General features: G+C 42.5%; 1 protein-coding gene across 2 annotated transcripts in view; it reads right to left on the bottom strand.

Moving 5' to 3' along the window:
* Positions 1 to 11,025, bottom strand: part of chka (choline kinase alpha) — a 29,140-nt gene extending 18,115 nt beyond the window's left edge. Inside the window, exons 1-3 of one of the 2 annotated variants that reach the window (XM_075470591.1) lie at positions 10,511 to 11,025; positions 9,649 to 9,757; positions 8,223 to 8,276 (exon numbers count right to left, since the gene is read on the bottom strand). In XM_075470591.1, coding sequence (XP_075326706.1) covers positions 8,223 to 8,276; positions 9,649 to 9,757; positions 10,511 to 10,749 — 402 coding nt within the window. In that variant the 5' untranslated portion in view covers positions 10,750 to 11,025. The remainder of the gene's footprint in view (positions 1 to 8,222; positions 8,277 to 9,648; positions 9,758 to 10,510) is intronic. The other variant, XM_075470592.1, reaches the window with a different exon arrangement.
* Positions 11,026 to 12,051: the final 1,026 nt, after the last annotated feature.

Raw genomic sequence — 12,051 nt, 5'->3', positions numbered from 1 at the left:
TTGGGCCAGACTATGTGCAGAGCCAAAATCTTTGGGCGGAAGTACGTAGGATGGCGTCGCCAGGCTAGGATGATTAGTGAGCTGGAGGTCAAATGCAAAGCTCGATGCTACATTTAGCCGACTGAAGGAGAACGTACTTTAGGATCTGTAGCGTCGTAGTTGTGGGAGCATGTTCAGCTGAATTACTGCTCATGGAGTCAGGATTTCTGTCCCCAAAAGAGCTCAATTTACCGGTTTGACTGTAGGTTTTCTCATGTATCCAAGACAACGTTTCTCAGAGCAACAATAGGGGGTCGAGAAGGAAGATTAGTGAGTTAATAAATGTGCTAAATGTGCCTTTTCTGTAGTTTATATCTGATAAAAAGCACCGTGTCATGAAAAGAAAAGCTTCCTTCTTCGCGGTGACGGGACGGAAAGAACAGAGAGCGTTGTTTCCTCAGTAACACAAGGAAACAGCGGAAACTTTGGAAGTGGCTGAACTTTTTGATCAGATGATAGTCGGTCTGCGGCAGTGGACCACATCAGTCCAGCTCTGAGGTCTTTACACCGGCTGCCTGTCCATCAGAGGACAGACTTTAAAGTTCTGATGCTGCTCTATAAAGCTCTGAATGGTCCAGGACCAGAACACATCAGGGACCTCCTGACCCAGTATGAACCTTTCAGACCCCTCAGGTCATCTGGATCCGGTCTTCTATCAGTTCCCAGAGTCAGAACCAGACATGGAAAAGCTGCATTCAGCTTCTATGCTCCACATGTCTGGAACAAACTCCCAGAAAGCCTCAGATCAGCTGAAACACTCAGTGTACTTAAGTCCAGGTTGAAGACACACCTATTATCAGCTGCATTTGAATAAAGCTCCAAATCTGAAGCTTGAGTTTCAAAGCTTAATCACATTTTAACTACTGATTTTATCTATTGTTCTTATTTCTTTCTTTTTTGTTTAAAATTTAAATCGTGCTTTTTATTTCTACCGTTTTAATGTAATTGTAAAGCACTTTGAATCGCCTTGCTGTTGAATTGTGCGGTACAAATAAACTTGCTCAGACAATACTCCCTGCGGTTACATAACGTCTTATCTCCTGAATGCTGATCACATGCAGTTTCAGATCTCCAACATGAATTATCCACATTACCATAATCATCTTGACACACATAGCTGGCAGGCAGCCTGTGCACGGAGCTCCTGTGAGGCGCTGCTTATGGGATGTACCAACATTCCCTTGACTCAGCGAGTACATCACCTCAGGTGCCCTAACTGTACTGACCCAGGCTTTCTGGATAGAAACGCCGCGCTGAAAACTTTGCTGCGCAGCCCGCCTGTTCTTCTACAAAAGTAAGGAAGCATCACTTCCTCTGTGCCACGAGTCTCACCACAGGATGACATTATTTTACCTCCAAACTGCCAGGGTAGTTCATCCTTGAACCATTTTATTTCTAACAAACGCTGTATCTGTTATTTGCTGTCACTTTTTTCCCATTTTACCTTGTTGTGCTTCATTTCTGTTGCTTTAGATTTGATGGAAACGCAGTCGAAGGCTTTAAAAACACGCTCAAAAACATCCGCGTCAATGACTCGTTGTTACGAAGCTGTAATTAATGCAATAAACAGTACAGGAGTTTTCAGACCCGATTCTTATTATTTCCCATCCATAAAGACCACTGCTTTTCAGCCGTGAGGGTGTTGCAAGCCAAATTTGGGTGTTTTTTCAGGTGGAAATTCCAAAAAAATGAGCCTACGGCTTAATGACAAAGTTCAACCCTAAAGCAAATATAAATAACTTTCCTCTGGCATGTACTGATGTTTATCCATCTGGATTTATTTGGAGCAAATTGTCACGATTTGGACACATCAGCTGTTCTCTCCAGGAACATGACCCACTTATACAAAACGTTTTCTCTTTTAACTGAACTAAAACCAATAATTGTATCCCTACACAGAAAGAAGCGAGGATAGACAATATGACAGGATGTAAACATAGTGTTACCCTCCTCTGTTGAGATATTAACTAGTTTCTACATTTCTTACTACGAGGAAGACCAATCTGTCTTGCTCAGCCACTCCTGCAGCCATGTGCGGAAGAGGGGGGACGTCCTCTTTCATTACATCCATAAACCTGATCTGAGGTCGTCCTCTTTTCCTCCGGCCTGGCAGCTCCATCTTCAATACCCTTCGTCCAATATTTCCTCCTCTTTAAACGTCCAAACCGTCTTAGCATTGCCCCTCTGAGCATGTTTTTTACGAACCGTTTCACCTGAGCTGTCCCTCTGATACACTCAGATCTGATCCTGTCCATCCGGGTCGCCCTTTAGCATCTTCAGCCCTGCAACCTCCAGCTCCACTTCCTGCCTGTTAGTCACAGCCAGACCTTTGCATAATGTAAATATCTAGAATAACTAGTTGGTAACATGTAAAACTAACATAATCACGAGAATCACTGTTATATACAGTTTCGGTTCAGTGTCTTGGTGTTTTTAGGTAGTTCTTTCAAATTTAGAGAAGCAAGTGACCACAGTTAGTGAGACCAGTTTTTATCAGTCACCTAAAATGTCAAAGTCAATTTTTAAAAAAAGATTTATTTGTGCATTTATCGCCTCAGGATTGGACTACTGCGATTCCTTATGCGCTTGCAGTTGGTCCAGAATGCTGCTGCACGTCTTAATAAACCCCAAAAAGCACTCAGTGCAAGCCAAGGTCTCGTTTAAAGCACGGTGGGGCCCGGTGGGGCCCGGTGGGGCCCCTGGACTCTGGAATAACCTGCCACTCAATATTCGAAATCCTGTCTGAAAACTGAAAACAAGTTCAGTTTGAATCCCATCAGGTCTTTTATGTTGTTTTAACGTGTTTTCAGTCCATTTTATTGTATTCGTTTGCTTTTATGTTTCATTTTTACTGTGTATTTAGTTCATTAATTGATGGTTTTTTGGTTTTTAAATGAACTTGTAAAGCACTTTCGTCAACCTTGTTGTTTTTAAACGTGCCAATGAAATAAAATTGACTATGACGCTGACAGAAGAAAGAAAATTGGGATAATTGGACAGAGACATTAGTCATACCTGCTGAAACTGTCACTGATACCACAAAGCTTCTGATCTGATTAGCATGACTCCACCACGGCTTTGTGAACACAACTCGGGGTGAGGAGGAGTCTCTAACACAAAGTTACAGGACTGTGAGCACATGGCTGCTCCTGCAGGCCTCATAATATTAATATCAAATATCTTCACCATTACAAGCTTCCCTCCATCAGGGAGGACCTTTTTCTTTTTTACATTGAGTCTTAAAGAAAAAATAGCTAATGAAGTAAAAAAAAGAACATATTTTTGGATGTTAATCCCTAAAAACAGCGATCTAAGGAGACCGACAAGCTTTTGGAGGCTGCAAAGTCCTTTTCTGGATCCTAATTTGAATTCTGTGTTGGCTTTGCTGTTCAGAGGCTGCAGCGTCAGCCCGCACACTGAACCGTGTTGCCCTCATATTGACTGTCTGACAGGCCTGAAGTCCTCAGTCAGCTTCACTTTCATTTCCCCTGACCTATTTTAAATGTCAGCGCTCGCTTGGGTGGTTGTTTGATTTGCCTCACTCTCTCTCCGAATGCGTCTTTCACCCGTTGAGAAGTTAACTATCAACGAGTGAAACGTGTGACGGCGGGGTGCTGTTCAGAAACAGAAGAACCTAAACTCTGCTGGAAAACGCCCCCCCACCCCCCGTTTCCTGATGTCAGACCGGAAACAGAAACTTCCTGTAGTAAAGCTGTTATCTTTAATGCCATTCCTGTCATTTTTTTTGCTCCCACATCACATCCAGCCTTATTCACGTTCTCAGTATTTGCTTCCTTCCGTTACTCCGGTTGCGTATCAGTGCTGCTCCTTTGCTCTGGGATATTTAGTGGGCGGCCTTGGGGAGATGCAGCAGGTGTGTTGTGAGCCGCTGACAGCTGCTGCTTTGACCTCGGTGCTTATCTCCCCTGCTATGTGTGTCAATAAGCCAGTAGGGGGATGGATTAGCAAAGTTCAGACCGGTCGAATCCTTCTGAATGAAGCAAAACTACGGTGATGCATTAGTTCCACTCATGTCTACAGCAGTGAAGTGGACGGTGGTAAGGGCGAGAGTAAAGTCACATTTAGTTACGTAACAGACAGAGTACGGGTTGAAACTATTATCTTCCTCATTTTCTGACATATTCAGCATTTCCTGACCTTAAACATTCTGAAAAATTAGTTAATCACTAAACATTAATGCAAAAAATTCAAGTAATTAATGAATTTTTTTTTGCCATATTTCCTATTGGTGCTTATCAGAATGTAATTTAAAAACCAAGAATGGTCCTGTGGATTATTTAAATGATCATACATGCAAAGTGTCCCATTACAGAACACATTAAAACAACCGTGAGGGGAAAGCACCGATCTTTGGCGCTACATATTTGTGCTTTTACCTCTGAAGCTTGGAGTGACATCCAAGTTGCATCAACGTTTTCAAGACACGAGATTACACTTCTTATAAAATATTGAAAAACAAAAGGGCGAATTCAATCATTTACATTAAAAGCAGGATGATTAATCTCCCGAAGGGTTTTTATTTCTTGGCTCTAGTTTCCTCAGAGGCTGAGGAATGAAAGGTTTAAGTTTTTAAGTAAACCGTCTGATTTTAGAAGGCGAACCTCACTCCGTCGTGGGTTAAACGGCTTCCAGCACACTGAAAAAAGTGACTTTTTGGTGAAGTAAACTCTATTAGAGTAACTGTCATCATTTCTACCTTGTATTTTTAAGATTCAGTAAGAACTAGAGCTTCTTAGGTCAAATTAAACATTTTATTAACGTAATACATGAATTAGGGGGGAAAAGTTTTACTTAGGTTTCCTCATACAATTTAAATGTTTAATAGTTGTATGTACATAAACCTAGAAATACTACATGAACTTTACTCTGAAAGTGTACCGTTAAAATCTACTAAGTTACTTCATAACAGCAAATACTACAGATATATAAAATTTACTTAAAATTTTGAGTAAAATGATGTTCCTGCCTATGAAAAACAAGTAGACTTTACTTAATTTATTTAAATAAATAGAACTTAAAACTTAGATGTAATTAAGTAAATGTTACTTAATATCTTCAAAACTGTTATGTTTTATGGTAAGTAACATTTACTTGATATTGCAGCAAATCATTTGAGTGCAAATACTTACAAAGGGTTTTTTAAGTAAATCTTATGAGTTGTTTTTTTCAGTGCAGCACAATATATATCATTTGTGAATATATTAGGTTTACATTTGTCGTATATCTGCACAGCTTCTCGTCACAAATGGATCTGTTGTCATTAGAACAATGTCACTGCGCCCTCGTCATGTATTCTGATTCTGTCTGACCTTTGACCTTCTGACAGATAAGTTTGGGAGGTTGGATATAGGCGAGTTTATCCCAAGGCACCGACGCGGGGTCAGTCCTGCATACAGAGGCCGAGGAGGAGCAGTAATCTTGAGGAAGAGATGCCAGTGTGGTCACAATGGCTAACTGGGAGATGACATCACCTCGATCATGTGATGGGGAGTCATTATTCAGCTTTGAAACACTGGGGTCAAGGGTCGTAGTTACATGGCTTGTTGTGGCGAAAAGGAATTTCTACGTCAGTGGGTTTGAGAGCTGGCAGACTTTGCCCCGCTGATGATCTATTTTACCGAAACAAGAAATCTTTTAATGAGGTCGGCTTTATCTATTAACTGCCTTCATTTAAGACTCCCTGCCAACTCTTAGCAAAGGTCTCTGAACTCTGAGTGGGTAAGAAACATGCTGACGGTGTAGCAGTTTGCAATATTAGTTATAAAACACAGTCAGCTGAAAGTTTATTGAGCACAACTTAAGAAGCAGTTTGTGCCTTGAGTTTTTGTTGTCTTCATAAGGTGTTTATTCATCTGTGAGGTCTTTGAGGGGGCTGCAGTTTGTGGGACTAACAGCTGAGGACAGGCCAATGGTTAATAATTAAAATGACACCTTTTTATGTTTTAAAAATGTTCAAACGAACTCCTATTCCTACATCGGTTTCAGCAACTGATGCAAGTCGAATCGAGTTAGTTGGCCACGCTGGTGGCTAGTTCCTGTGCACCACTCCTTTATAATCGGACATATTACATCCCTCTTAATTAAAAACAGGGTATTTCTGTCTGTTATAGGGCCGTGACAATGTCAAGATTTTCAAAACATGATAATCGGGGTCAAAAGCATTCATCATATCAATTAAAAAACTCAAAATAAAATACTGCCACCAGTTCATTTCTGTTTTGTTTGTCTCCCTTTCTTTTAATAACTGAATTAAACTCCAATAAGGAGACAACGAAGAGGAGAAAAAAACCCAAATTTGCAACCGATGAAGTGAGAAAAAAAAGTCAGAAGTGTAATATCAACACGAGATCAATATTTCATTCTTTTAATATCGTAATTATAGTTCAGGTTTATTGCAACATCTTTAATCTGTAACCAAAGTTTGTAGAATTGTAGATTTTTCCACCTGTAACCTTCATTTTGACCTCTCTGTGCATTCAGACTCGAGGCTCACAAGCTCAGTTTTTTAATAAAAAATACTGAGATCACAGACTTTTGTCAGGTTTGCCGTGTGTTTTCTCAGAGAGTGTCGTAAAGAAACTAAATATAAAGAACTAAAAATCCACAATCTGGCGAGCCGACGTCCTGCACAACACATCTGGGCAGCTGTCGAGAAGAGTCCGCCGACTCAGCAACGGCGAGTCAACTCTTCGACCTTGTTGCAACCACTTACATAAACCTGAGTTCTCTCTAACGTTCACTTTCTGGAAAGCTAAAAGTACAGAATGTAGACAGAAAGATTGAGCGAGGAGGGCGTAATGTGACACTGGACCGTGACAGACCTGGTGAAATCCACGTTTCAGGGGGATGGACGAGGCGTCGCCGTGCGGCCGATAGGAGACGGAGATCCCAGCCTTCCTCCCTTGCAACTAGCTTTTTTACAAAAATCTTTTGAATGATTAGCAAACAATGCACAGCATCTTGGTCAAATAAGGCCATTCACCTCCCTTATTTAGGCTGTGGGAGCCAAGCATCCCCTTCATTTCTTAATATAACAGATGGAAGCATTCTGTTTGTTGGACTCTTGGAGTTAAAACAGAGAGCAACACGCAGTTTTTCCATCAGATGTGCCTCTAAAACGAGAGAGAGGGGAAAAAATTATAATGATAACCATTATAATTGCAGTGCTGACGTTTGCTTTGTGCTTTCAAACTATGTCTAACACCACCGTTAACGTGTTAGAACTTAAAGAGGAACAGACACAGGGACGGATCAAAAACAACCTAGTTTTTAGACTCATGCAGTGTCAGGAGGTGAGAGAGGGGAGACATGGGTGAGATAAAGGCTGTGTTCCAAACCGCATACTACATACTTCCATACTGCATACAGATCGATCAGACAGTATGCAGAGCGTTTACCCACAGTGCATTTCGCTCCTGCCCGAGCCGAAATCAGCCGGCCTGAAGCTGATTTCACTTAAGCTCTAAACTCTGTAAACTTTAGCAACATTTGAAACATTTTCAGGTGAGAAAGTAGTCGTTTAGATCCCCAACGTGTTGAAAACCTGACAAAATACCGTCTATTTACAATTTTGTTCAGACGAATTCGGCGCTACTAAAGCTAGCCGCAGTGAGCAACGCACTTCCGGTTATTTTCACAAAATAAAATACCCGTTGCCTTTTATCATAGGGAAAGCTATTACCATACAATTGGTGCTTTTGTTTTGAAAACAGGAAGTGAACCTACCCTCGTTGTAGCTAGCTTGAAACTGCCGTTTTGACAGGAAATGACGATCGGCGATGTCACGTTACGTTGCATCTTGGGTAGTTTGAGTATGAGTAGTAACCTCATGATGCACACCCAACATTTCGGCAAATCTAAAAAAGTCAGTATGAGTAGTAGGAGTAGTAGAAGAAGTATGCGGTTTCGAACACAGCCAATCTCTGAGCTTCTGAGCCAGAGGTTCACAGAGCTGCCTCGTGTGCTCAAAGGAACGAGCAGATCCTCTGCTCAACAGAGAGTTCGACAGGAGTTAGAGAAGAGTTTAGGGATGCATCAGAAGGTTTCATACGTCAGTGGGAGGTGGGGGGGGCGACGTGTCATGGCATGAGGCAGATGTTGTAGGCGGACTCCCACCGAGCAGAGAAGCATTCTGTATGGCAGCGCCATCATCGTTTACTTACTTGGAAGGGATTTTCTTTGTTTGACTGTCCAGAATCTCCTTTATTACAGGACATCTATCAACAAGAGAAAAAGGAAAGAACTATCCATGAATACAAGCGAAGCCATCCATGAGGGTCAACACCAAAACCTGACCGTGCCCGCAGAGCAGACAGTACAGTATGAGTTCAAAAACACACCAGGTCGTTTGGAAATGAACGTGCAGACGGCTGGTAAACCTGCTCTACTGGAAAATAACCCGCACCACATATATTCACTGCTGAGAAACCCTGTCTGCGGCGCACTTAGAGCTGGTTTAATCATTATTAGTAGTGGCTGCGCTCTCGGACAAAAGCCTCAGAGTTCCTTAATCATATTAGCTTTCTGATTAGACTTCACTAATTCCTCCTGCGAGGTCGGCCGCGTCACGGCGGATATGGCTGCAGTTACCTTGGTGAAGGACACTGCGTCTGCTCGCTCAAGACGTCCAAAGCAATAAAAGCATGTTTGCGCACCCATTAGCAAATACCCAGACTCTCATCAGCCTGTGTTTTAATGAAAATTTATTTCTTTACGGCTGCAATTTGAGGACTGAGAGGAAGTCTGTTTCTTTGTTTTGGGTCTAGATTCAGTTGGGAGCCAACAGCGACAAACTGCCAGCAGGAGGTCAGAATATGCTGTCGCTAACGTCCTGAAGTCCTTGAATTTTTGTTACTCTGTCCAATGTGGCACTTAAACTTTTCTAAAGTGTTTCTAAAGTAGCGAGACAGCAGGATGAGTCTGGAAACGTGAACTTTGGACCGATTGGCCACATCGTGCTCGGAGATAAGAACGACTAAGAGAAGATGTGGAGCTGCAGAGTCATCGCCAACATCTTCTGCTTCTTTCCTATTTAGCTCTTTAAAAAAAACTAAGCTGACTTCTTAACGGTCAAGAATCAAAAAGGCAGGGGTTTAGAGAAGGAAAGTGTCTCCCCGGCGCTGTGCTACGTGAGTGCTTGTTACATCTTTGAGATTTCAGAGATCTCATACTGTACCGTGTTTTTTGGTGGGTTCACCTGGGAACAAGTGTGCCCAAGGCATGCTCCTTTGGGAAGCCTACGGCAAAGAACACATGCATGTACAGCCATGGGGGTACATCACCATGTACAACAATGGCTAACACGCTCACTCTCACACACACGCACACACACATACACACACACACGCGTGAAAACATAACTACACATGCATGCACACTCTAACAAAAGCATATGAGCTACAAGCGCACACACAACCTCTGATGGTGGAGCTGACACATCACACTGAGACCTATATCAAAGGCAGATTAGCCAAACAGTCTTAAAGTTTTATTTTCTCTCTCACACACACACACACACATCATTTTGAAGAGTCTGGACTATTTGTAGTTTGCATATATGTAATTTTTGTCGAGTAAAACAACTCCCACCTGCAGGATGGCCCCATAGAGGCGCAGCAGGATGCTCCTCGGCTCGTCCCCGACAGAGTCCAGGCTGTCGGGGAGGCTGCACAGGAACAATTTGTTGCTCAAACCACCCCTGGAAGACAGACAATCAGACATGCAGTGAGTAGGATTCATAATATGTGTTCGTCACAGATGGAGCTCCCATTAGGAGCTTCACTGACTACACGTAGAAAATCCAGCAGTGCGAAACATAAAGAGAGGCAGCTCTTTGGATCTGAGGTGTATTGAAGATATTTGCGTCCCCAGACAGTACTTGAGTCTAAATGTCTGCCTGTACCTTTAACTCGGCGCGTGAAGGACACTCTGGGGTTGTAGACGAAACAACAAAGACTCACAGCCAGCTCTACTTACCTTTTATTTCACCTTTTTTAGCTCAATAATAACATTTACAGCCTCCAAATGGCCTGAAGTGTTTTATTTCATTTCAAAAGAAATGCAAAAACATTCAAGCTGATTACATTTCCGTAAAACTGACTGTATAGACAGCGAATTAGACCAATTATTGGGTCCTAAATTCGTATTATAACACGTGATATTAAAAGGTAACGTTTACATTACATTTACATTACGATTACATCGACAGATTTTGGTGAATTAACCACCCTGAAGCCTCCAGAGATGCCAAACAAATACGAAAACTGGTTTAATTTTGGATTTATTTGAGGAGTGCAACATCATCCTGTCACATGGTTCTTCTGCCGAGCCTGACCTCATTTTAAGAAACACCAGATCTGACGCATAGAAAATAAAATAACCACCTGACTGCAGGAGATGACAGTTTTTATATTAAAAGCGTGTTACACAGTCACGGTGAGCACGTTTGTACCTTATGATGGTGATCTGGAAGTCCTCCTCGGCCAGCCTTTTCCAGGCTCCGTGCAGGAACTCCCTGCACCACATATACGCCTTGCGGCGGGTGTCCGGGTCGGGCTGGTCGGGGCGGACGGGCTCCTTGCGGTCCTCCTCCTGGGTGTCGGGCTGGACCTGCAGGGCGTGCTCCGTCACCAGGAGGCCCAGCGACATGGAGGGGGAAGAAGAAACCCCGTTGATGAATTTGGTTTTCATTTTTGCAGAGATAATTTCAAAACAAAGAAGAATGGGGAAAAAAACGCAGCAGCAGCCCCCCCACCCCCGCGTTTGGCTCGTGTCGCAGGATTTATTTCGTTGCTTCTCACGGTGAATGTTAGAAGAAGAAAACTGCGTGATGCGGTTTGGTTCTTTTTCTTTAATACAGGCCGAAAATAACGGAGATAGGCAACGAAAAGCAGCTTTTACTGGCAGGGAATGAATCAGGCTGAGAGATGCGCGCAGTGTGGAGGAAGTGGGCGGAGCGGCCGCGCCCATTCTCTGCTCTGATTGGTCGACTGGAGGACAATCAGCTTGAAGCAGGGCCATAATAAACCCTGAGGGACCTTCAGGGACCGTCAGACTAACACAAGATCATTTTTAAAGGGACACTATGTAATTTCTTCCCCCGTCCAGAGGTGCAATTTTATTTTGCAAAGTCGAATGAATTTGCTCTCTAGCGCCTCGCGTTTTCAAAAGTGCGCTGCAACTTCTTGAACTACTGCAGGTGGTATGTGTCAAGATTCAAGAAGCTATAGCTTCAGTTTCAAGGTCCATACAAACAAAAATACATCAAGGCACACAGTAAAAATGATTACATAACACACATACAATAACACTATAAATACAGATGACAGATAACATGTCAGATAACATAAGTTGACAGCCTTTGGTGTGCAAATCATATTCCGGGAGTTACCGGAAGTGACGTCGACGCAGCGGTAGCGTTAGCCGCAGTGTGTAGTTGCTATCTGGAAAGTGTTCTTTTAAATAAACTCCCGGTAAACTTACAAACTTTCTAATGCCTCGTTTGGTGAGTTAAGAGCCTATGTTTACTACGGCAGAAGTTTGGTAACAATCAATGCATTATTAGTGGGATCATTTACGAGATAAAATCTATTTACCATTAGCGCCAGTAATAAGCCGTTCGGCAGACGTGACGTCACAATGACGTCATTTCCGCTTGCAGGCCTGGCGTTGGGGAAAACGCGATTCGAAGTGCTTTTTGTCCCTCTCGGCACTTCGTCGTTTTTCATAGACCGGAAGGACATGGCAGCCTCCATAGAGCTTACCTGCTCTATGTAGATACAGACAAGTTATTCTTCACTCAGGAGGATAAGTGAGATTGTTGACAGAGATAATTTTACACCAATAAGGACTAATTTATGAATGAATATGTTGATTTGAGCTAATAAATTACTTAATTTATTACATAGTGTCCCTGTAAGATAATGTACTCAGAAAACAATGTACCAGTATGCTGGTTTTCTCTTATGGACAAATAGACGCTTAATGAGTTTC

The sequence above is a fragment of the Odontesthes bonariensis genome, chromosome 7, assembly GCF_027942865.1.
Source record: "Odontesthes bonariensis isolate fOdoBon6 chromosome 7, fOdoBon6.hap1, whole genome shotgun sequence".
Classification (NCBI taxonomy): Eukaryota; Metazoa; Chordata; class Actinopteri; order Atheriniformes; family Atherinopsidae; genus Odontesthes; species Odontesthes bonariensis.
Note: the sequence above shows the minus strand (reverse complement) of the source record. Positions and strands in the feature narration are given on the sequence as shown.